Here is a 26,296-nt window from a genome sequence, read left to right as displayed (position 1 = left end):
CTTCTTCCTCTTGGCGGCCCCCCTGCTGGGGCTGAGGCACTCACCTGAAGGCACAGGGAGAGACAGAGAGAGACGGACGGAGAGCGCCTGGAGGCGTGATGTCCCTCAGAGGCCGGCCCAGACGGGCGCCGTCCTCGCCAGCTCCTGCCGCGCGTGGAGCAGGATGATGGAAAGGAGGCAGCCAGATGGCCCAGGGGTTAGAGCACGGGGCCCGAATTCGAATCCAGTCTCGGACACTCCCCCGCTGGGTGGCCCTGGCAAATCACTCAATCTCTGTTTGCCTTAATCCACCGGAGAAGCAAATGGCAAAACACTCCAGCATCCTCGCCAAGAAAACTCCATACAGAGTCAAGACTCATTGAACAACAAAAATGAAGTCGACGGCCTTGGGCTTGGAATGAGAGGAACTGGGACTTTGCCGCTTACCCTCTCTGTGGAGTTGGGGGAGTCTCTTCCCTATTCTGGACCTCAGTTTCCTCATCAGAAAAATGAGGTGATTCTAAATGATCTTCTAAGGTTCTTTCCAGTTTTGAATAATCATTGCTAAATGGGATACTTTAAGGTTTACAAAGTGCCTCCCAGATAGTATCTCATTTATCCTCCTAGCAAGCCTGGGAGATTTGTGCTATTACTATTATTTCCATCTTATAGAAAAGGAAAATGGGACATTTTAAGGTTTGCAAAGTGCCATATAGATCTTATCTCATTTATCCTCCTAGCAAGCCTGGGAGATTTGTGCTATTATTATTTCCATTTTAAATGATTTGCTTAGAGTCATACAGTTATCAAGTACCCGTGGCAGCATTTGAATTCAGGTCTTCCTGACTCCAGGTCCAAGGCTTTTATCTGCTGTTCCACTTAGTTGTCGGTTTATGATATGAATCCTCACAGCCTATGATGCACTGTTGTGTCTTTTCCCCTTATTAAATTGTAAAGTGATTAAGAGTGAGCTCTTGCTGTAAGACCCATTCACTCCACTCACATCTTCACTAAATCCAGAGAAACTGAGGAAGGACCCATAGCACTTAGTAGAGGGGACACTCCCAGTAACAAACCGATTGTTATCTGCCCCATGGAAGGGGATATCCACTGCAGCATCTGAGATTATAAACTCCCGGAGGTGAATTCCCTTCTGTAACCCAGAACAAGGAAAGCTTTGCCCATAGTTGGTGATTAAAAATCCAAAAAGCTGAACTAATTTGAACCAAATCCTTCCAAAGTCCTAATGACTGCTGACATTCCTATAGATGGCTTTTAATGCTCACAAAGCACTTTCACACCAACCCTTTGAGGAGGTAGCACAAGTGTTACAGTCCTCACTTTCCACTTAAGGAAAGTGTAGCTCAAAGAGAAGGCTTAAATTGAATGACTGGCCTGGGGCTACACAGCTACCAAGGATCAGTAGTGTTGCTTGTTTCTAAACTGCAGGCTCTTTTTCCTGCACTTATTCCCTCTCTTTTCTTTCTCATTTTTTCCTTTTTGATTTGATTTTTCTTGTGTAGCAAGATAATTATATAAATATGTATAGCCTATATTGGATTTAACATATATTTTTTACCACGTTTAACATATATTGGATTACTTGCTATCTAGGGGAGGGGAAATTGGAACACAAGGTTTTGCAAGGGTTAATATTGAAAATTATCCATTCATATGTTTTGAAAATAAACAAGATTTACTAAAAAACTAAAATTAAACTAATTCCCTCCCTGCAGATAACCCAGATGGAAGTCAATCTGTGACCAGCTGGGCTCATTATCTTCAGAACGTCAAATCATCTCTCAGCTACATTGGTCATACATCTTTCCACTGTCCAACACCCAACAGGGCATTTCTAGCACTTGAGCAAGCACTTCCCCAAATGCCCCCAGTTACCTCTCAGCTCAAAAGTCTGGTCTTGGGGGCAGCCAGGTGGCGCAGTGGATAGAGCACCAGCCCTGAAGTCAGGAGGACCTGAGTTCAAATTTGATCTTAGACACTTAACACGGCCTGGCTGTGTGACCCTGGGCAAGTCATTTAATCCAATTGCCTCAGCAAAATAATAATAATAATAATGAAATTTTTAAAAAGTCTGGTCTTGATCCTCTCCCCTCCCCAACCCCAATGACCTTTTAAAGAGATTTAGTTGGGAGGAAAGAAAATAGACCTTTTGACACAAAACTCATGGGAGAAGAGACTTCAGGACACATGCCATTGTGGGAAAAAGGGGTCCGGGATACTGAGCCCACATACATTCATCCTGGGAGAGAATGAAGGTCTCACCTGGGGGAGAGAGCCGGGTGCATGCATTTTAGTAAGGAACTTATTGGATACAATAGCTAGGGGGAAGGAAACTGAGGCCCTTAAGCAGCTTAAAAAAGAAGTTATACAATGGTTTCTACCTCCTAGTGAATGCAAGGGGCACCACCAAAATTTTCATGCCACAAAACAAAACTTTGTGGTTTTCATCCTCCATCCTAAGAAAGTCAAAGAGATTTTGCTGAAGCACAGGCCTGACACAGCATTCCCCTACTTTAAAAAATACCAGTAGCTCTCGGATCAACTATAATGTTTGTTGGGCCATCTTAGTCCTTCACAAATCACCTCATCCTACTTGCCATTTTCCACACGGGACACTCCATTCTACTGTCTTCAATCTCCTCCCTTTGTCTGGTCCCCTGTCTGAAATGGTCTTCCTCCTGCCCTCCCCCTCTCAGAATCCCAGGTATCCTTCAAAACTCACCTCAAGCACCACCCCTAAATAAATGCTTTCTCAGTGACCCCAATGGCTAGTGCCTTCTACAACATTTATCTCATATATATTCTCCTTCAAGACTTTGGGGACACCTTGTCTATATAGATATAGACAGAAGGATATAGATTTACACACACACACACACACACACACACACACACACACGCTGACTTTCTCCATAAAGTATAAATTCCTTGAGGGCAGAGACTTTAGAATTTTTGTCTTTGTGCTTCTGGTGCTTCATGCAGTGCTTGGCACATAGTGGGTGCTTAATAAATCTTGCTGATTGATTGTCATAAGCCTCATGAGAGAGATGGATTTCAGGTTGGAGTTGGCAGCAAAATGGCTTGCATTTTGTTGATAATGTTTTCATCTCTCTGCTGGGACATCGACTTCCTTCCAATCTTCTCTTGTGGAGAGAACTTGTCAGCTGTTTATATTCCCATGTATCTCTTGCATTTATCTTCTGCTCATTAGAAAGCAAAATTAATTGCATTTCATTCTTTAAGGTCTTAACTCCTGCATTCTCTGGGGAAAATTCCTTGCGTTTGTCATGCATTCAGTAAATTCTTGTTGGCAGCTAGGTGGTGAAGTGGTTAGAGATTGGGCCTGGAGCCAGGAAAACTCATCTTCCTGAGTTCAAATCCAGCCTCAGAAACTTACTAGCTGTATGACCCTGAGTAAGTCACTTAGCCCTGTGTGCCTCAGTTTCCTCATTTGTAAAATGAAATGGCCAACCACCCCAAATATCTCTGTCAAGAAAATCCCAAATGGGATCAGGAAATGTTGAATGTAACTGAGCAGCAACAGCAAGTATTTACTGAGTGTTCGACTATACAGAAGGCATGGGACAGATTACTCCAAAGAAAAGTTTCTTCAAGGTAAGGATTGTGTCTATTGCTGTCTCCTGTCTGTTTTGCACCTCCCCCCCTCCCACTGCCCTCCCACCATACTGGGTGCTGTCCAAGGATTATTTAGGATTTCCAGGAGGTGCACAAAAAATGTCTGAACTTGAAGTCCAAGTCTCAGTTTCCCCACACTTTGTAGTCCCTACTCCACTAAAATAAGTGAGTGGAGAGGCAGTCCAGAGGGGTAGATAGCAACCTGAATTTAAAGTCGGAAGGATTACGTTCAGATTTCACCTTTGGCAATTATTAGCTATGTCATCAGATAAGTCACTTAACTCCTCTGGATGTTAGTTTCCTGACCTGGAAAATGATAGGAACAGACTACAAGGGCCTCTTCCACCTATGATCTTATCTATGTGTGTGGTTTGGTAACATTCAAGCATGGCCATTCTCAGTGCCTGCATACGGATGCTGCTTGCTCACTGCCTTCTTAGCCAAGCTGAGAACTCAGAACGTTATCAGGCACAGGGACAGGACCTGAGATTTCAGATTCTATCAGTGCAAGTGAGACTTCCTCTGTGGCTTATAGTCCAGGAGAAAGGTGTCTGGCCTCGTCACAGCTGCCAACAAAGCTGGGTGCTGCCAGAACCGGATTAAAATGTAGATGGGAAATATTCCACAAAATAGATTAAAATACAATAGAATAGATGGTGTTAATAAGTGGTTTTCTAAGTCAACACGCACTGGCTGGGATCCGTAGGTAAGTTTACTGATGCCCTTTTCTCTCTGGCTTTAGGCAGTTGTTTGAGATTGTGATTTGCCAGCATCACAAGAAGCAGGGCAAACTCAGGTTTTCCTTGCTGGGAGGCTGGCTTTCTAGCCACCATGCTGCCTCCACCAGAAAATGCATGCTGCATTTATATTTTGAGGGTGAGGGGAGGGAATCAGAGTGGGGAGGAGTAGAATATAGTGAAGTAGTGAGGCCTACTGAATGCCAACAACCAGCCTAGTTAATTTGGCATGTTTTTTTTCTTCTGGTCAGTTTAAGTCCAAAGGGGGATGGGGCAGAAATGGGGCGATTTTCTCAATTCTATGAGTTCCAAGTAACTGATCAGATCTCTTGCCCTCACACACACAGAGGCGTGCATTCCCATCCATATTGCTGTTTGGGCGTAAACCCAACCCAGGGAAAATTTTCAGCCAAAAAAGGAGAATTTTTCCGGGAAGTTTCTGAGCCATTCAAAATGGGAGTTATAATGAAAACCATTTTGCTTTTCTACTCCCTTTGACCACCAGAGTGGTTAAGAGACAACTTTTCTGGCTCCAGGTTGTCGGCTAGGTGCCTGTGATGGAACTCAAAAGGTCACATGAAACCCTGTTTTAAACTAATGCACAGGAGTCCCTGGAAAGCTGGAGACTCAGTGACTGATAACCATTACCTTATAACTGCATCTCCTTTGTTTGGGGATCCAGGGCAGGACTGAACTTCCTTCTGGATCCCATCTCTCATCCAAACTGTGATTAAGGTAACCTAAGGACCTTCTTGTCCATTCTTAGGAATGGGGAAGGCTTGGAAATTCATCTTTAGCCCCTAGCACCAAGCTCCTTTCACGATCACTTAGGAATTCCTAGATTAGGGGTTAAGTAATTTAGGATTCATGAACTTGTTCATAATCTACAGATATGATATATTTGTATATATTATATTATAAATAAGAGAGGAGGAAAGAGAAAAAAGAAAGAGAGGAAGAGGAAAGACAAAAGACAGAGACAGAAACAGAAAGGGGGGAGAGGAAGAGAGAGAGAGAGAGAGAGAGAGAGAGAGAGAGAGAGAGAGAGAAGAGAAAGAGAGAGAGAGAAAAGAGAGAGAGAGAGGAGAGAGAGAGAAAAGAGAGAGAGAGAGAAAAGAGAGAGAGAGAGAGAGAGAGAGAAAAGAGAGAGAGAGAGAAAAGAGAGAGAGAGAGAGAGAGAGAGAGAGAGTGAGTATGTATATCTTTATATATAAAGAGAGAGACACTTAGGTGGGTAAGTGGATAGAGCAGTGGGCTTGGAATCAGGACTATTTTCTGTGTTCAAATCTGGCCTTATATAATTACTAGCTTTGTGACCCTGGGCAAAACATATAATCCTGTCTGCCTCAGTTTCTTTTCTATAAAATAGCAAACCACTTCATTATCTGCCAAAACAAAATAAAATAAAACAAAAAACAAACAAACAAAAAACCCACATGAGATCACAAAGATTCAGGCACAAATGAAACTACTTAACAGCAGTAGGAATCAGAAAGACCTGAATTCTAGCCTCAGACTAGCTGTGTGATCTTGGGCAAGTCATTTAATCTCAATCTGCTTCATTATCCTCATCTGTAAAATGGGGATAATAGTAGCACCCATTTCCCAGAGTGAAGATAAAATGAGATATTTGCAAAGCACTTTGCAAAACTTAAAGTGCCATGTAAAGGTTAGCTATTGTTATTATAAGTACAACTGGTTTCTTTTGAAATCCTATGTGCTTTTTTTTTTTTTTTAACCTTGATATGTTTTATTTTCTTTAAACTTGGGACAATAAGAGAATATTTATGACACGAGGCTGTTGTGAGCTTTGTAAACTCTAAAGCTGTAACATAAAATATAAGCCACTGCAAAAGCTAAGACTCCTGATGTGAGGAAGCCCTTCAGAAGTCATTAAATATGGCCATGCCAGATGAAGAATTTCCTTTGAAATATCCCTGAATTGAAGTCTTTCCATTTCTTCTTGAAGACTTCCAGTGATGGTGACATACATCATCAATTCTGCCATCATTACTTTCTTGAGTATATTCGATGTGTGGCCACTCATACCTCATCTTCCTTTTTTTTTTAAAATTTTTTATTTAATAATTACTTTATATTGACACTCGTTTCTGTTCCGATTTTTTTTCCCCTCCCTCCCTCCACCCCCTCCCCTAGATGGCAAGCAGTCCTTTATATGTTGGATATGTGGCAGTATATCCTAGATACAATATATGTTTGCAGAACCGAACAGTTCTCTTGTTGCTTAGGGAGAATTGGATTCAGAAGGTATAAATAACCCGGGAAGAAAAACAAAAATGCAGATAGTTTACATTCGTTTCCCAGTGTTCTTTCTTTGGGTGTAGCTGCTTCTGTCCGTCATTTATCAATTGAAACTCAGGTCTCTTTGTCAAAGAAATCCACTTCCATCAAAATATGTCCTCATACAATATCGTTGTCGAAGTGTATAATGATCTCCTGGTTCTGCTCATTTCACTTAGCATCAGTTCATGTAAGTCTCGCCAGTCCTCTCTGTATTCATCCTGCTGGTCATTTCTTACAGAACAATAATATTCCATAACATTCATATACCACAATTTACCCAGCCATTCTCCAATTGATGGGCATCCATTCATTTTCCAGTTTCTAGCCACTACAAACAGGGCTGCTACAAACATTTTGGCTATGTGCTTTATTTTATGGATTAAGAACATTACTCTGAGAAAGATTTCAGGGGTTTTTCCAGACTGTCAGAAGGATCCATGATGCAAAAAAAGGGATAAGAACCTAAGAAGTGATAACCCTTCCCTAACACTCGCAAGAGGTTTTGTAGATTATTTAAACTCTCCAAGAGGAAGTTTAGAAATACTGCAAGTTTAGACATCCTGGATTTAAGGTCTCTGACCCAAACACGCTGACTCTGGGCAAATGACTTAACATTTCTCTACCTCCAGACAACGCTAAGAGATTTCTCTGGGAGTTAGTAAAGAGGGAAGACTACTGCATCAGTGAACTCAGAGGTCCCTAGTCCCCAACCCTTTGAACTAATCAGACCTTTTGTGACAAAAGGTTTTGAGAGAGGAATCTGTTGTAAACCATGAGGGAAGTGACTGGTTCAGACTCTATTTTTTCCCCCTTAGGGAATGGTTTTCACCCAATAGCCAGGCCCAAGGAAAATCCATATTTTCTTTGATGAGCAATGAGATGTTAAAGCTGACTTGGAATTCTACCAGAATCTGTAACTTGGTGTTAATATCCTTCATACTGCAGAGAGGGGAGGATGTGGCACATGAGCTGAGCCTCGAAGGAGGCTTGGGGTACTTTGAGGTGGAGGTGAGGAGGGAGTGAATACAAGGAATGAGAGCCTGTGGGGAAGCATAAGGTGGGAGAATGCCGGCTTCAGAGTTTGTCAAGAAGGCCAACTTGGTTGGAAGGAAGAGTTATGGGAAAGAACTTAGGTGAATCTGCAAAGGTAGGCTGGAGCCACGTGGTAGAAGGCTTTAAATGCATAACCGAGGAGTTTGTGTTTTGTCTATGAGGCAATGGGGAGCCCCCGAATATTCTTGAACAAAGAAATGTTCAGTAATTCCTTATTAATTCTAGGATAAAATATCACTAATCTTTTGAATACTCCTACCCATCAAACACAACCTGTTCTTTCTGGCTCAATATCACAATGACCTAGAATCAGAAAAACTTGACTTCATATTCAGCCTTAGATACTAGCTCTGTGACCCTGGACAACCCAACCTTTGCCTCCCTCAGATTCCTCAATTGTAAAATGGGGATAATAACAATACCTACTTATCAGAATTGTTATTAGAATCTAATGAGCTTATCTTTGTCAAGGGCTTACACAATGCCTGGTATGCAGCAGGGGCTTACTAAATGCATGCTATGTCCTCCTCTCCTTTTCTCCAGTATTTGCCCATCATTTCTCTCATCATCTCGTCTCTTCCTCTAGGCCCAACCATCATTCCCAATCTCTTTTGAAATCTAACTCAAATCATGCCTCCCTAGGGAAGCTATTTTCTGCTAGTCTTTTTGGGCTTTTTTGGTGCTCTCAGTGTCATAATCATTAGTTTTTGTTGATTTGTCCCTCACACATGTCATGTCTGCAGCATTTTAGGATCGTGGGATGGAGAGGTTAGCCATTATCCAATCCATTCTTCTTTTCTTTAACAGATGAGGAAGCTGAGGTCCAGGGTGATTTTTTAAGGTTATTTGCCCCAATGAAAAAGCTAGGATTCTAATCCAGCTCCTGTTTCAAATCCAATGTTCTTGTTTTCTCCTTGTTTTCTCCTCTATGTCACTGCTAACCTTCAATAGCGAGAGCTGAATTATCCCTTGATTTAGCACTAGTGTTGTCTCTTCACATTTCTGGAGGGCAGAGATTGTGTCTTATATTCCCTGTTTGTCTTCCTGGCTCCATTGTTGGAGCCACATGCCTGATGATGTGATCCTGGAACACTTCACGACTCTGATTTCACTAGCAGGCAGATTACACCATCTCTATGGCTCAATGGATGCTCTCTTGTACTATGGTGGCCAAAAAAGTCCATCGTGTGATGTGTGACTTCTTAGAGACGAGCCTTTCTGCATTTAGCTCAGTTAGTTCTTGGATGACAGACAATCCCAGTGTCTCCTAAGGCCTGTTCTTAAAGCCTTTCCAGCTTGGTTGGACCTGGCAAGGCTTTGTGGTCCCCTGGAATAATCTTTAAGAGTCGCGGGTCACCTCCACAGTAAGGCTTCAGAGGAGAACTTGTGGAGGAGGACTGGATCCTCATTTATTATATTAACTTCCTAAATCGTCACTTAAAGAATTTATTGATGTGGATATGTGTTTTCCTCTGGGAGCACCAAGTTTGAGGTTTAAAAAGAAACCACTGTTCTACTGCCAGAAAATTCGTCGATACAACTCATCTCTAATCACACCCATCTAAAGATCTGGGGGAAGAGGAGCGGAGAGAGAAAAGCATCAAGAATTACAATTTTTCAAGTGGGAATGGAGCCCAAAGTCTCTCTTCTTGAAACTAAAAATTTATTTTGAAGAGAGAAAAACATGAAAAGGTTTCCATCGACTGCTTAAATGTTGTTTGTGTAAAAGGTTTAGGAACAACGCTTTTCTGTCCCTTCTCTCTGGGTTTAGTTCAGAAGGAGGAAATTTCAGGTCTACACTTCTTAAAGCTAAAATTACATTGCCTGCTATTACATTGCAATGAAAAAATGACTAGCACAGTTTTCTGCTGTTAAATTATTTCACACATTCCATTTCTCTTCAGACAGCTTGCCAGAGATTTTCAAATGTGCTCTCAGCCAAATGATCAAGTCTTTTTTACCCTCCCCTTCCACCCCACTTGTTTTTTCTTATTCCATGTAATTTAAGGGTCAAAATAGCCTGGAGGGAATTAGCTGCAAATTCTTCCTAAAACAAATAAATTCAACCTTTGCTTCCAGCCCCCTCCCACCCCTCACCCCCACCCCTACCTTTTTTCAAGCTGCTGAGAGACACTTTCTGTTTGTTTTTGGTTGAAATAACCAGATTGAGCCTGACCCTAGGATTGTGGTGGGCTCATACCCAAATAAATAACTTTTATTAATTAGTATTTGCTCTTACCCAATAGGCTCCCAGTCCACCCCCCCCCCCAACACCCACCCCACCACCACCATCTCATCGCTGCCAATATATTAACAAAAATAAACAACTGGCTCCCTAGATCTTGATGTGGATTTAACAAATTAACACTGGGCCTTAATCAGAGGGGCCGCAAGGCTGCAGAAATATTTACAGCCAAGAAAGTCGCAGGGAGTAACAGAGGAGAAAGTCTTTTCCTTCACCCAAAGGCTTTCCTGGTAAAGATTGTGGAGGCCTTTAAAATACCTCTGGGAAAAGGCCTTAAGTAAGAGGGCTAGTAATGATGTCCCGAGTGATTACGAGGGCAGGCAGGCTGTTCCACAAGGTTATTAATGCACTGCCTTGCTCAGCACCTTCTCTTGATTCTTTGGGCTTGTAAGTGGCCCCGGGACAGCTGCTTGGCAGAGCCGTAATAGGGGGCAATTAGAGAGATGCAGAACGTAGAATAAGCCCTCCAGAAATGCCCAGAGCTGAGTCTTCCATTACTTATGTGTGGAGTCATCTTGCTCTTTAAGTAATTCATGGCTTCCTGGAAGCCACATGCTTGGGACACTTATAAATGCAACTGTTAACTGGTGCTCATTTATAAGGTGCTTCATGGCCACTGGAGCCACTGAGAACGCCTATGAACCATGTCATGGCTCTTGGACTCCCATCTACTTAGTGAGCAGAGTTTTTTTGGTTTTTTTTAAATAAAGCAAATACCATATTTTCCAGTGAATTGGGTGCACCTTTTTTGACATTAGAAATTTGGTCTAGACACAGGAGGGAGTGTTATTAATGACAGAAAAAAAGGGAAGCAACCAAAAAAAAGCAACCCTATGGTACTTCTGGAGAGGATGCCCTTGCCTCCCACGCAGGGGCTCTGTGGCCAAAGCTATTGGTCCTCAGCTATTCTCTCTCCTCCCCATCCAAGCTGAGGCCGTGCAACTGTCCATCCCCCAGACTTCCTGGGCTCTCACCCAGAAGAGCAATGTTTTCAACAAATGTGGTTAGGGCCTCTGAAAAACTGCCAGCTGAAGCTAATTGCTGTACTTGTCCCTTTGAAACAGGCAAATCCAGTGTTTGATTTTAAGAATCTAAACACTTCAGAGCTTAAGTCCCTTTGGCAAAGGACGGTCTCTGATTCTGATGGTCTATTTGGAGATGCGGTGGTATGAGAAACACTTCAGAAGAAGGGAATGAGATGACAGGTATCAGAAGCATTTGTGCAACGGTTGGGTGTCACATAATTCAATTACAGACCTTCGGGGAAATTAAAAGCTACATGGGGCGGGGGAGGAAAGTTGGGGATTGATTGGAGGAAGAGTCAAGATTTGAAAGCATAGCCGATGGGAGACCCAGTGAGGAAAAGTCACTCTAGAAGGATAGATTGGAAAGATGTATGGGAGGAGGTATCCAGAGGAGCCAGTCAAATGGGAAGATGACTAATAATGTGGAGAGAACCAAAAGACAGGAGGGAGGTTCACTGAGCACTAAACTTTTTTAGTTTGCCAGGCCTTAGGAAAAACTGGGAGGGTTCGTTTGAAACTGGATCAATTTTCTCCATGATGCCTCTCTGGTTTCTCAAGCTTTCTTGTGTACCAGTTACTCTGGGCTGAATTTAGTTTTTAGTTATTTCATTTGACACCTTTGGAATTAGGAATGCTATAAATATTGCTCTTGTGAATCTCAGGATAGGGGACCTCCATGTGCTGATGAAACCAACTGGCTTTTTTTCTGTTTCTAAAGAGATGTATCTTCCTTGACCAGGAATTCTAATCTCAAGAAAGGATAGGGACTGGACTTGTGATTTCTTTGGCATAGGGGACTGCCAAGTGAGGAAATTCCTTCTACTAACACCGATCTGTGCCTTCTCTAAAATGTATAGTCTTTGAGACTTATCTATAGCACCGAGGGGTTAAAGGACTGGCCCAAGGTCACATAGCTCAGAAGAGGAACGTGAACTGAGATTCTCAAGATCATTATTCATTATCCTAGCCCATTCCCCATCTCTCTACTAGCTATCTAAAGCAAAGTGTTTAGAAGGAAACCACCTCTCAGATTGAACTGTGACTTTCTCCATTTAAAAATTCAATGAATTTTGAAACAATGCCCCACAATGAGTTCCAGGAGTTTAGACTCATAAAAAGCCTTCAAAGGTTTTGTAGGATTAGTCATCTATTACAATGGTTTTTTAGAATACCTAGATTTGAGTTCTGGCTTTGCCATTTATTAATTAGTGACTTTAAAGGATTTTTCTTCTGCTTGCTATTTCTCAGTTTCCTTTTTAGTTAAATGAAAGGTTTGGACTAGATCAGTGGTTTTCAAACTTTTTAGTCTCAGGACTACTTTATATTAAAAATTATTGAGAACCCTTCTAAACAAGTTTTGTTTGCATGGATAACATCTAGCAATTAGAAATTAAAACATTTATATATTGTTATGAAAATAGATTTGACTTCACAGATGTGAAAGATTTCTTGGGTCATCCTTTTTGAACTATTGTACTGGATGAATTCTAAAGGTGCCTTTAGATTCTAACATTCTGCTGGGATTCTATGAGACTCTTCTTACCTGATAGTGAGTTATTCTCTAGTAAATGAATTGGAGCACGGAACTTAAGTTAGAACCTAGGTTCAAAATCCCAATTACCACTGACCAAGCATGTGATCTTGGCCAAGTAAAACTTTGGGCCTTAGTTTCCTTTTTTGTAAAACAAGACTATTGGACTGAATGACCTTCAAAGGACCCCTCCAGTAAATGAAACCTTTCATTTAACTAAAAAGGAAACTGAGAAATAGCAAGCAGAAGAGAAATCCTTTAAAGTCACTAATTAATAAATGGCAAAGCCAGAACTCAAATCTAGGTATTCTAAAAAACCATTGTAATAGATGACTAATCCTACAAAACCCCTCCATTCTTTGATTCTAGACTCTAGAATGTAGAGGAATTAAGAGGGAAGGGGATTTTTTGTTTATTTTTTTTGTTTTTGTTTTTCTCAGGCAAAAATAAGCAGCACAGAATATCCAAGCTGGAAGGACCTTTAGAGGTCACTTAAATCCAGCCTCTCATCATAGAGAGAAGAAAAATTAACTTTGTCAGGGTCACACAGCTAGTTGTGGCAGACCCACAAACAGACAGAAGAGTCAGACGCCCTGGGCTGTACCTGCAGCAAGTACTCAGGTCATTTCTGTAGACTGAATCTGTGGGGAGAAAACCTGTGCTGGGACTTGAGGCTAGTCCCAGATCTCCCCAGGTAGCTCTGAGATAGTGGTCCCCCTTTGACAGAATAGGAGAACTTAGTAATACTGCAATGAGAGGTTTCTTTGGGATCATCAGAGGACAGATTTATAGCTGGAAGGGAGCACAGAGGTCTTTTAGTTCAAGTCCCTCATCTTCGAGATAAGGAAACCTTCTTCCCTATCTTTGGTCTTGGAAAGTTAGCAATTAGTATCTAAAATAGGGCTAAAGAAAACCTTCCATAATGAAAGAGGAGCCCAAGAAAACATCTAAGAAGGAGGCACGAAATAGGGTGTGTAGATTGGGGTATGTACGTGTGTGTCTGTGCGTGTGTATGTGTGTGTGTGATTACCAAAGTAACATTATAGTGCCATGTTTCTGAGGATGTTTTACCCTATTAATTATAAGGAAAAAAAGACTGATGAATTTGTATTGGCTGCCTCTCCAGGGAAACAGGTTGGGGAAAGAGAGAGAATCATCTACTTGAAAGAAGAGAGAGAAGGAAAATAAATCTGGAGAGAGGATTGTCAGGGCTTTTTTCCCCCGAAGGAGCAAGGAGCTCATAGAGGGTATTTTACAATTCCAAAGCTTCTAGTCTGTTTTAGCTAAGAACCAGCTTCTCTCTGCCAGCCTCCTGCTAAACGGCAGCAAGGGAAAGGAAGCTAGAGTTCTCTTGTGGCTCAGTGACAGGAGGCATGTAGACTCGATTGTCTGCTATAGGAGACAAAGCCTCGTGCATGTCAGACAGTCCTCACAGAGGGCAAATGAGTAGGAGAGGCTGAAACCTTGGCTCCGCTTGGACTGCCTAAGAAAAGGTGGTGGGCACTTGAGCTTGGAGTCAATAAAAAGGACCAGACTTGAGGTTTGTGACCTCTGCCCTCTGAGCAGCTGCAGTCAAATCTGGACCAGCTGGGCTGAGTCCCACCTGAAGTCTCACCTCTAACATTTAGGAAATACCCTCAGAAACCACATATTAGATGGCTAGTCTAAACTTCCCACAGGAAAACCAAGGGGGCTAACAAAGGAAATGAAAACTTGGGGATTGGATCCCTTGTCTCACTCTCCTGTCTGTGAGTTAAGGCCTTTTTCACGCCTTAATTATCCTTCCTATTCAAGGGAGCTGAAAATGGGCAATTGGCTACGAATAAAAAGAGTTTGGTTCTGTTCCATGCTCTAGCAACATCTGTGTGGACTTGGACCAGTTACACAGCCTGTTTCCTCACTTGCAAAATGATAGTATCATTTCTTCCCCACTTATTTTCTGGGATCTGGGTGCCCTGCATGCTGCCGACTCCACAACGTTGTTCATATTGTTTCCTGTGTCTGGCATGTCCCCTTTGTCCGTTACCTGTAGAGTTCCCATTACAGATGAACCCGGTTCCAAAGACAGCTTCGGTGTCATTACCTTATTCCCTCTGATCTCACCAAAATCTTTGTTTATAACTTTATAAGTACCACACTCCTTTGCATGGGCCCAGGTCTGAAATGCCTCCCTTTATCATCTCTGCTTCAGAGAATCCCTCTTTTCCTTCAATACACAGCTCAAGCCTTCTAATGAACTTCCTGAACTTCTCTCCTCCTTGCTTCCCCATGTCCCTCAAACTACCTTGTATTTAAACATGCTTTATTTATTCTCTTTTTATTTATACTGAATATGCTTTTTATTGCCTTCCCCTTAGAACATAAACTCCACATTGATAGGGATTCTTTCAGTCTTTATAACCTCAGGGACTAGCATAGTATCTAGCACACTGGCGCTTAATAAATGCTTAAAAATTCAATAATTGATCTATGATCATTTTTTTGACTGGTAGGTAACAATGTATCCTAGATCAATATCAGCAGATCAGTAACTTCTCAGCAATTTTTAGCTTTAGAAAATTTCTTGGGTTACTGACTTGCCCATGTTTACACAACCAATATATCTGATGCCAATCTTGAACCCAGGTCTTTCTGGCTTTGCGCCTGACTTTATTCAGTTTACCATACTGTCTTTAATAAAATTAATTGATCTTGCATCATTATGTTTCAAAGCTCTTACTCTTCTGTGTCTTACTCTTCCTACCAGACTACAAGCTCCAGGAGGGCAGCTAAGTTTTATTTTTTACCCCTCCCCTAGAGCAGGGTTCTGCACACAGTAGGTGCATAGTAAATGTTTGCTGAAGTCAAATGAGAATGTGGGTAGGAAAAGTCTAACTGGTTATCCAAATATTTGTTTATTATTACACATATAGGTATTGTATTCACCCTTTGGGACTCCCCTGCCGAGGTTCCCAGCACAAGTTCCTCAGAAGTGGTGACTGGGATGATTACACAGCTGAAACAATAGTAACTCCAAGGGATTTGTCCTTAAAAACCAGCCTGGCTTTCTGAGGCCTGCTTCACAGAAGGGTTGAAGAGAGAGGGAAGCTTGGAATACATAAAACTAGGGTTTCGCTGTGAGGCAGCCAGGCGGTGCAGTGGAGAGGAATATCGGCCTCGAGTTCAAATCTAGTCTTAGACATTTATTAGCTATGTGACCCTGAGCAAGTTACTTAGCCCTCTTTCCCTCAGTTTTCTCATCTGTGAAATGAACTGGAAAAGGAAATGGTAAACCACTCAAGTGTCTCTGCCAAGAAAACCCCAAATGGGGTCACAGAGTCAGACCTGAACAAGAAAGTGTTTCCCACTTTAAAAAGGGACTGGAATGAGAATATTGAATTGGTGAAAGAATTTAATTCAATTAAAAAAGGAGGCCCCAAACCATAAGGAGTTGACTTAAGATCTGCTGGATGAAGAATGAGGCTGGAGTGTGACCCAGGGAGCCCAGCAGCTAGCAGGGACCCTCTGACTTACAGTTTGAAATCTCAGCGCTCTGTCTCTGTGTGTGTCTCTCTCTGTCTCTCTGTCTCTGTCTGCTCTCTCTCCATCTATCTTTCTCTCTCTCTATCTCTTTGTCTTTATCTCTCTTTCTCTCTCTGTCTATCCTGTTCCTCCATCTTTCCCCTCCCCCAACTGCTGCATCTTGGGCAAATTTCATAACTTTGTGTCTGTAGAATATCAGAAAACCTTAAGATACTTCTCTTGGCTCTGCCCTGTCTTCTTGGCACCTTTGGCTTCCAGACTGGCCAAGGGGAGTGAGTAGGTCTTGGGGGCACATGGCAACACAAGGACTTGGATTACTAGATCAAAGGAAATTTACAAAGCATCAGAGACCCCTGGTGTGAGGCTCAGTAGTGCCAAAACCTTAATAACTCCCCATGAGCCTCATGAAATTGTCCAGACAAGGAAACCTCAGATTGAGGAGGGGATAAGGAATCTAGAATCAAAGGCCCGGAGAAGAGAGCTGGGTTAGAGGAGGGGAGGGGGTCAGGTTTAGGGTCAGGGTAGGACGGCATCACTGAAACTAAGACAGATAAATGATCTGCCCTAATTTTTGTTGCAGTAACTACTAGTGCTTTCCTCAATCAGACAGGAATTTAAGGAAATCTTTACTTAATTAATTTAGCATTTAACAGTCTTTTTAAATTGTTCAGTCCTTTCTCCAGAAAAATTGTCCTCCCAGACAACGGTAGATCCTTTTGAATCCTTATAACGTTTTCATTTTGCTGTGATTTGTTTCTGCACCTTGAGAACAGTCTTCACACCATCCTATAACCCTTAATGTGAGAAATCTGGCTACTCCCCTGGTTGGACGTAAGACACACATGCACTATATCATCCCCCTAACCCCTACTTCCTCCAAGGAGCTAGGTACCTCTTGCAGCTTAACAAGCCTCCTGAGCCCTCCCCAGCAAGCCCTCCCCACATGGCATCTGGCATTGAAATCGAACACCAGCCCTTCAGGTTAGAATGGAGCCCTAATTGCATTAGGGCGGCTGCCAAACTAGGCTTGTAGGCCTTGTGATTCAGCACTGGGGGTGGGGGCAGGTGGGGAGCCAGGAGAGAGCCCCTGCTCCAATCAGGGTTTATGGCCTCAGCTCGTACAGTCTCCACTAAGAGTCTAGTGTGTCGCTTGTCAGGGGAAGGGAATTTAAATGAGATTGCTTTGGAGAGTACAAGTCTGCCTCCCTACAAGGAGAACTGCCGCAGAATTGTGAGGTGGGGGGAGAAAGAAAGGGCAGAACCTGGGGAGGAGTGGGGCAATGAGGAGGAAGTCAAGTGTACGGCCCTCGATCTGGAAACCTTGGGTCTGAAAACTGAGTTGTGGTCTGACAGTCTGTTTTTAATTTGAGGTTGATGGAGCCCTGCCAAATTTATTGTAAAACATTCATTTTAATAAGTGGTTGGTATCTCTCTGAAAGCCTCCTTGCTTAACTATTTTCAGTCCAGGCTGTACTTTAGTAGATAAGAATACCACTGTTTCCCAGATTTATTAAAAGCCTACAAAGTAACACCTGCTGAAGTGCTGGGGCAAGATTATGGATTCTGAAAGAGAGGCTAAGTTCCTATTTCTTTTTTTCTGGTTCAGTCAATAAGTACCTACTATGTGCTAGTACATAAAACACATAAAATCAATCCTTCCTAACCAACCTTGAATTGCAGGTCAAGTTCCTGTTTCATCTTTGTTGTCATTCTGCTCCCCTAAAGAACATCTGAATAACCTAATATTGAATATTATTTAACATTAAAATTGAATATTTAATATTGAAATTACTTTTCAACCTAAGTTGTGGGGGCTATCTAGCCAAAGACATTAGATCCCACCCCCCTTCACAGAATCTTTGAGTTAGTAGGGCCACAAGGTTTATCTAGATCAATCTCTTCTACCTGGTCCAAGAATCTCTGACAGGTGTTCACCCAAGCTGCTGCCTAAAGGCTTCCATTGGCAGGGGTCTTAGTCCTTCTCTAGCTCAGCCTGCTCTGATCTCGTTGCTATATCCCCAGCTCACTCGGAGGTTTTAGTCCTCTGTGCTAGACCTGGAAAGGGTCTCGAGAAATCATCTGGTCTCAGAAAAGTTATCCAAGGGATTCATTCCACATGCCCTCCCAGTTTTGGAATACAGCCAAACTCACTCTTCCCTAGATTCTCCCTGTGAACAGAGAAAAGGGAGGTGAGACAGGGATAGGAGAGAAGAAGAAGGGCAGTTGAGAGACTGCAGTCAGATATATATAGCTCGGTAGCTGAGATCCAGCCTGCCTTCCCTCAGCCTCTGGCTCCATCTTTGTTGCCTTGGAACTCCAAAAAGAAAATAGATTGTGACTACTCCTAGGGGAGCTAACTGGGTGGATGCTAGACACTGCAACTGATTTATCTCTGCATCCTTAGCTTGGGGAAATATAAATTTATTCACTGGGCACAGGACTCTGAAGTCCAAAGGAAACCGAAGATTCTGGGATCTCTGTGTTCCTTTCTGACTTGAGGATTCTGTGACAATGCCAGTTGTAGGGACAGCATCCTGATGACTTTCCCAGAAATAAGTTTCATTGACTATTTAAATCGAATCTTAAGAGCCAGGAAGTACCTGATAGACCAACCAGTCCAGCTGCTAGTAAGGGAAGAATCCAGGGAAGCTAAGGACAGGGGTGTGACCTGTTTTTGCTCAGTCTTCTCTGCTATATGTCCTTGACCATCCAGATAGCAGAAGAGATAGTCCCAGAGGACTTCTATCTCATTTCTGAAAAGTCTAGGACATCCATTCTCATATAACCTTAGTAGTGAAAAGGACCTTAGTGATCATAGATTTTTCAAGCAGTATCGAACCTAAGAAGTCATCAAGTTCTACCCCCTGATTGGTGAATGAACCATCTCTCACAGCATCTCTGACAGAAGGTCATCCAGACTCTGAGTGAACAGCCAAGCTGTGATTTAGTGCAGGACTGGAAAAACCCAGCCCCCAGTCCAGGGCTCTTTTCCCTACCCAGTTTACCAGTCAGAATTCACAAATCCCTTGCAGAACATAGGCAGATTCTCATCCAGTTTACCCTGAGGGTATTTCCCTGGGATCAACTGTACCACCTGGGTTATGCCTCCAACCTCAAGGCCCTAGTTAAATGATCTCACTTATTCAGCTTTTCTGCCTCTAACTTCTTTATCTCCTGAGGAGGGAATCCAGCACAGTTCCCAATTGGAACTCATATCCTATATACTAGAAAGTGGGTTTTTGTTTTTGTTGTTGTTGTTTTTTTCAGGGAGAAAAGCAATGAGCACAGCCAGATGGGGTTCATGGAAGCCCAAAGGCACCACTGCTGATTAAGCTTCTTTCATAAATTCTCTTTGAATAACTTTTCAGTTGGGAACACTGGAAGGGCTCAGGGGCTAAGGAGAACAACGCTAGTACTTGGCACTGGGACAAATGTAGCTTCCCTTCCTCCCAGCACCTTTCCAGGAAACCCTGTGATCACTTCCAAGCATTTCTGTCCTGGGCTAAACTTTTTGTCTTCATCCGTTATCTTACTGGTGGGGTCCTCCATGACGCTTTTGCTTGCTCAGTTCCATGTTCCCAAATACATTAGGCCATTATAGCACTGGCAGAGGGTTTTATGGTTCGTTCGTGAGTTCCGGGTATACTGGAAAAAATGAACTTGGTGCTTATGAACGTAAAGAAAAAATGACAGGGGTTGGTTGTACAGCTCCAGCAGATGTCTTTAAAGTTTTTACTCCTTTACTCTCTGTTCAGTGAGACTGATTTAGTTTGTAATGTTGCAGGCCAAAAGGGAATGTAATCATTCAAGAGACTGAGCTGAATTTCAGTCAAAGACTGGACAGCTGGATGGGTGATGGTGTCATGTAGACTGCTTCACAGTAGGGACCAGCCTAACACCATTAGGTCTATATTTTTGTTATTTTTCTGACGCTAACAAAATCTTCGTGCTCCACCCACAACTACCAAACAGACCACCCAGTCTCTCTCTCTCTGCCTTTCAGCTGATGAGAGAGGAAAAAAAGGGAAGGAAATTTTAAGGGGGAAAAATCAGATTTAATCCCACAAATAATTATTCTATCATGTGTAAAAAGGGGGAGAGACACTGATTTGTTGTCATTCCATGGCCTCTGTGGCCCTATTTGTGAAAAAATAGACAAAAATATCACAGAATCTTCTGAGTTGGAAGGGTCTCTGGAGATCAAGTTATCCAACCCAATCATCTTCAAGATAGGGGAACAGAGGACCAGAGAGGGACATAAATTCAAATTGCTTTCCAGAAGGACCATTCCATAGCTCCACAGATACTGCATTAATATGCCTGTTTTCCTACCTTTCCAACAATTGTCATTTTCCTTTCATCTTTGCCAATCCAATGGCTGTGAAATGGAACAGCAGACCTACTTCAATTTGTATTTCTTTAATTATTAGTGATGTAGAATATTTTTTCACATGGTTGTTGAAAGCTTGGGGGTTTTTTTCCCTGTAAGAACTGATTGTTCATATTCTTTGACAATTTCTACTGGGAAAATGGCTTTTATTCTTCAAATTTAAATAAATTCCTTATATAGCTTTGATTTGAGACTTTTATCAGAAAAAACTGCTGAAAGATTACCTATTTTCCTTATAATATATGGATTGAAAACTTTCTAATTTTTTGCAATCAAAACTGTCCATTTCCTCTTCTGGGATTTTCTTTACCCCTTGGTATTAACTTTTCTTCTATCCATGACTATTATTGTAAAAAGTACATCATTTCTTGCTCTTGGAATTGATTTATGATATGACCTTTTAAATATATCATTTATCCATGTGGAAATTCACTTGGTATATAATATAAAATGTTAGAATATACCTAGTTTCTGCCAGATCGCTTTCTAATTTTTTCGGAAGCTTTTATCAAATAATGAGTTCTTACCCTCAATAGATGAATTCCTTGAATTTGTCAAGCATTGGGCTACTATATTCATTTACTTTAGTATGCTATATATCTAATCTGTTCTATTCATTAATCTTTCTCTATTTTTAAAATAGTATCAAATAGTTTGTAATATAATTTGAGTTCTGGTAAGCTTCCTTCTTCTCCATTCTTTCCCCCCATTATTTCTTGTAAGATTCTTGACCATAGCTGGACTATTGCAATAGCTCTGCTGATTAGTTTTCCTGCCCTTTCTAATCCCTCCTCCACTAATCTGTCAAATTAATCTTCCTAAAGTACAAATCTAAGCATATCACCTTATGATTCAATACACTCAAATAAACTCCAATGAGTCGCCATCACCACTAGGATTAAATATAAAATCCTCTGTTTGACTTTTAAAGCCCTTTATAATCTGGCTTTTTCCTATCTTTCCAGTCTTCTTAAATCTTATTCCCTGTCACATTGTTTGTGAATCAGTGATACTAACTTCTTTGCTATTTCTTGAATACAACATTGAGCCTCTTGACTCTTTAGTGTTTTCATTGGCTGTGTACAGGGCATGATTGTCTCTCCTTCCTCATCTCTGCCTCCTGTCCTAGCTTCCCTTATGTTTCAGCTAAAGTTTGATCTTCTGCAAGAAGTCTTTTCCAGTTCTCCTTAAATTTAGGTTTTTCCCTCTAGGACTAACCCCAATTTATCCTGTATATCTTGTACATAATTGTTTACTTGTTGTTCCCTCTTTTAGACTGTGAGCTCCTAGAGAATAGGAACAGTCTTTTGCCTTTCTTTAGAAATGGTAGGGCTCAACACAATACTTGGGGTGTAATAAGTGCTTACTAGGATTGTCTATATAGTTGATTGATTCCAGATAATGCCATCATTATTTTTTGTAGCTCTATAAAGTAGTCCTTTGGTAATTTGATTGGTATGGCATTGAACCGGTAAATTAGTTTAGGTAGTATTGTTATTTTTATTATATTGACATGATCTTTCCATTATCAATCCCAGTTATTATATAAACTTCAGATTTGTGAAGCATTTGCCATAAATTATCTCACTTGATTCTCATAGAAATATTTTTTTCTAAATTTTTTTTTCTAAGAAGCATTTCATAGTTGTATTCATATAGGTTCTGTACATATATTGGTAGGTAGATTCCCAAATATTTTATAGATTTTGTAGCCATTTTGAATAAAATTTTTCTGTCTCTCTATTTCTGTAGGATTTTATTGGTAATATAAATATTAATGATTTATATAGATTTACTTTATATGTAAAATCTTTACTAATTATTTTTAGTTGATTCTTTTGTATTTCCTAGATGGTCCATCTTATGATCTATAAAACATTATATTTTATTTTCTCTTTGCTTATGCTTATTTCCTCAATTTCTTTTTCTTATATTGTTACAGTTAGCAACTCTATAGCTATATTAAATAATAGTGCTAAGTAGTAAACATCTTTGTTTTACCACAGACCTTACTAGAAAGGACTTCAGTCTTTTTATGTTACATATAGGGTGTGCTAAAATTGAGACTTGTACTACAAGTGTTCTAAGGGAGAAATACTTTTACATCCTTAATCATCAGCCTTCAGAATCCTGGTTAGGTCTTGGCTACTTTTTTTTACCCTCTAATATTCTATGAGTGAGTATCCTAGCTGTGCAGGCTTCATAATTTTTTTTTTTTTTAAGGAACTAATTGATTTATTTTTCCCTTCTCACCTTAACAGACCAGTTACCAGCAAGTACGGAAAAGTAAGTATGACATTGTGTCTTCCTAGATCATTTCCCAAAGTGAGAGGATTCTGAAATCTGCTGAAGTCTTCACTGGTTATAAAAATAATCTCTGCAGTAGATCCCAATGGATCTCCTATTATCTTCCTTTCCTACCCCATTACAAAAATTATAGGAGTATAAGTAAATAACATTTACTAAGAGTAGTCTACCATCCATCCCATTGGGGACTACAAAAGAAATAGAAATCTAATACATTTCTATGGCCTTCTCTTGCTTTTGGGGAAAACAGAAGGGAACAAAATGTTAAATTTGAACAGAGAAAAACCTGAAGGGAAACCTTACTTCATATACTCATAAGCTGTGTGATGCTGGGTAAAACATTTAATCTTTTTGATTTGTAAAATGGGAATTAAAAATAGTATTTACTCCACAATATTTCTATGAGAATCAAGTGAGATAATTTATGGCAAATGCTTCACAAATCTGGTTTATATAATAAACTGTGTTAGCTCTCATTATTAAAGAAAACAGCAATAGCTTACATCTATCCATTCAGTGATGTTTATCAAGCACTCTGTCCAAGAACTTATGACAGGATCCAAGTCTTAAGGTTACTAAATTAAATCATTTTAGATTTGAAAGAGACCTCAGCATGCAACAACATCCATCTAGCCTAAGCCACCCTGGAAAGCAAGCTCCTCTTTTACATATCTGAGAAGACAGAGGAATTTTGGCTAGATGGCTTATTCATCTGAGGAAAAATTGGGGATTTAGTGGCTGGAAAAATATGAGTTAATAGTATCATCATGAAGCCAAGAAAACTGCTTAGACTATATTGAGAGTTTAGTGCCAGGAAAGTGATAGTAACACTGTATTCTGTCCTGGTTACACCACATCAGAAGTATTGTGTTCAGTTTCGGTACCAGGTTTTAGGAAGGATTTTAATAAGTTGGAAAGCAATAAGGAGAGTGAAAGACATCAAGACAATGTCATATAAGAATAAATAGGAGGAAATGGGAATGTTTTAGTCTGGAAATAGAAAAATTTGGGGTCGGGAATCATTATGACTCAATAGGAGTTTGAAGGACTGTACTTTAGAAGGGGAGGAAGCTAAATGAGTTAGTTGACAATGCCCTGGAGTCTTCCTGTGTTCAAATCTGGCCTCAGAACCCTACAAGCCGTGTGACACTAGGCAAGTCACTTAACCCTGTTTGCTTCAGTTTCCTCATTTGCAAATGATCTAGAGAAGAAAATAGCACACCATTCCAGTATTTTTGCCAAGAAAACCCCAATTGGGATCACCAAGAGTAGGACATGACTGAAACACCTGGACAACCCAAAACAAAAACCACAAAAGAGGGCTTAGGTTTATTAGTTTAGCACCAAAGGGCAAAACAAAGAGCAATGAGTAGATTTCCAAAGAAACAGATTTGGGCTTCAGATCAAGGAAAAACTTCCCTACATTACAGCTACCCAAAAATGAAACAGGTTTCCTTAGAAGGTGAGCAGTTTCCCTGTGAGTTCTTTAAGCAGAGACTATAAGAATACCAACAAGAATGTATTTCTGTTCAGATTTGGGTTGGACTAGAATGTCAGTGTCATCCTTCCAACTTTGAGATTCTATGATTTTACTTGACCTAGATTTTAAGTTTCTACTTTAAAGAGTTTATAGTCCAGTATGGAATATATCAAAGAAAGGGCAGAGGAATGAGCAGACAGGAATCTTCCTTATAGCATTCCATAAATGGTATAAGGCAACCATTCTTATAGATGTATATAGATTATTAGAAGTGGGAGAGATCTCAGGGCTCACAGAGTCCTAGAATGTTGGAAATCATAGTTCCTACTCCCAGCCCAGGACATAAACCCTCTCTACATACCTTCATTGGTTTGTCTGATGACCATTGATGAAAGAATTGAATTAGCTCATTTCTGAATTCCCTTATAGCTCTATGATCCATGATCTCCAATGATAGGGAGCGTCTAATTTATTTATTTGAGAGTTAAAAAAAACAGACCCAGAGAAAAGAAATTATTTGCTCAGGGTCAAAAATCTACTAAGTAACAGAGCAAGGCCAATATTCTATCCCCTGCCCCTCAAGGCCTCTTACATAGGAGCCAAGTCACAATTATTGGTCTGGCCAAGTGTAGAATGAAAGGCCTCCAAGTCCCGACTTCTTAGAAACCAGTTCAAGGGACTTACACACAACAAATAGCAAATTCTTACAATGGCGCTTCCATTTGCTTATTTTTGCTTCCAGATTTTATTTTTATCTTTTTAATTAAGAGACCAGAGCCCTAATCCCTACAAGAAAGAGAGAATTTGACAAAGCAAAGGTGGCCTGGGACTGTCTGATGTACCCCAGAGTCAAACATTTATTGGAGTATCAGTTTACTTGGACTCATTCAAGTTGCCCTGGGCTGCAGTCAAATTTCAGCCTCGTTTCTCTGGAAGGGGCAACTAGAGACAACTAATCAAGGTGAGAGTAGAATCTCAATGACTCTACATAGTTATAAGGGGATCCTTACTGAATAAATGAACTTTTATCTTTTCCAAATTTACAAGACTTTCCCAGATTTATCCTCCTAAGAATATAGAAATTGGCCATCTCCATTGTTAATTCTTCCTCTACCACTTTTGCTGATTCTGACCATGGACTTAATTTTATTACCACCTTTTTTCCCAGCTCCAGGTAAGTACATTTTGACTCTCTAAATGGAGGAAAAGAGGGAAGAGGAATTATACTTTTTATGATCGTCAATAATGGGAACACAGCCACAACCCCTAAATCAGGAGATTCTTTGTATGCTAAGAGATAAAATACAGACCAGGACTGGAGACCCTTTTGTTTGTTTCTGAGAGGGGCCCCATTTTCCCTTATTTTCAGGGAATGACTTAGAGTCCAGCATCATTCTTCAAGCTCCAAGTGGGCCAGACTTGGGGATTCTTCCTATAGCATAAAGGCACCTAAATGGCTTCTTGACTTTTCTGGTGCAACATTTGTCTGTGAATGACACTCTTGTAGGGAATAAGGAGTAAGAGCTGGAAACTGAACAGAACCTCCAGAAACCAATGGAAGATCAAATTGTTCTTGGTTCTTAAGGAAAAGTTTCTTCCACTCTTCACAATTGTGAAGCAACTTCAAGCCTGAGTCAGCTCTACACCTCTGGCTGATCCAATCTCTGCAGATCTAAATGTGGTTTTTGCTTCAAGGCACAGCTCCAGTCCCACCACTTCCTAGAGACTAACCCTGCCTCCTCCAATGCTCAGCACTTTCCTCCTTTACTCTCTAAATTTAGGTGACATTTTCTGTCTGGGTCTCAAATTTTAGTACTTTAAAGCATGGAATTTTTAGAGTTAGAATGGAACTCATTTTACAAATGATAACGTAATCACATGATGGTGTTAGCTTATGTTAACACAGAACTTTACAAAAAGTATTTTCACAACGCTGCTGTTTGAAAAGTCTACATCATTATCCACCATTCTAAAGAAGAAAAAACTTGCGTCCAGAGAGGGAGAGTGAGTCGCAAGGTCACACAGAAGGAGTCCAACAGGGAGGGTGTGAGATGCCTTCGGGTCTC

At 40.9% G+C, this 26,296-nt stretch overlaps 1 protein-coding gene across 2 annotated transcripts in view; it reads right to left on the bottom strand.

Moving 5' to 3' along the window:
- PRRX2 (paired related homeobox 2) overlaps window positions 1-26,296 on the bottom strand; it is a 67,488-nt gene that overhangs the window by 6,303 nt on the left and 34,889 nt on the right. For both annotated transcript variants that reach the window (XM_051980172.1, XM_051980173.1), the window contains exon 2: window positions 1-44. This exon is cut by the window's left edge and continues 141 nt beyond it. In XM_051980172.1, coding sequence (XP_051836132.1) covers window positions 1-44 — 44 coding nt within the window. The remainder of the gene's footprint in view (window positions 45-26,296) is intronic.

The sequence above is a fragment of the Antechinus flavipes genome, chromosome 2 (assembly GCF_016432865.1).
Source record: "Antechinus flavipes isolate AdamAnt ecotype Samford, QLD, Australia chromosome 2, AdamAnt_v2, whole genome shotgun sequence".
Classification (NCBI taxonomy): Eukaryota; Metazoa; Chordata; class Mammalia; order Dasyuromorphia; family Dasyuridae; genus Antechinus; species Antechinus flavipes.
The sequence above is the reverse complement of the archived record's forward strand: the minus strand, read 5'-3'. Positions and strand labels throughout refer to the sequence as shown.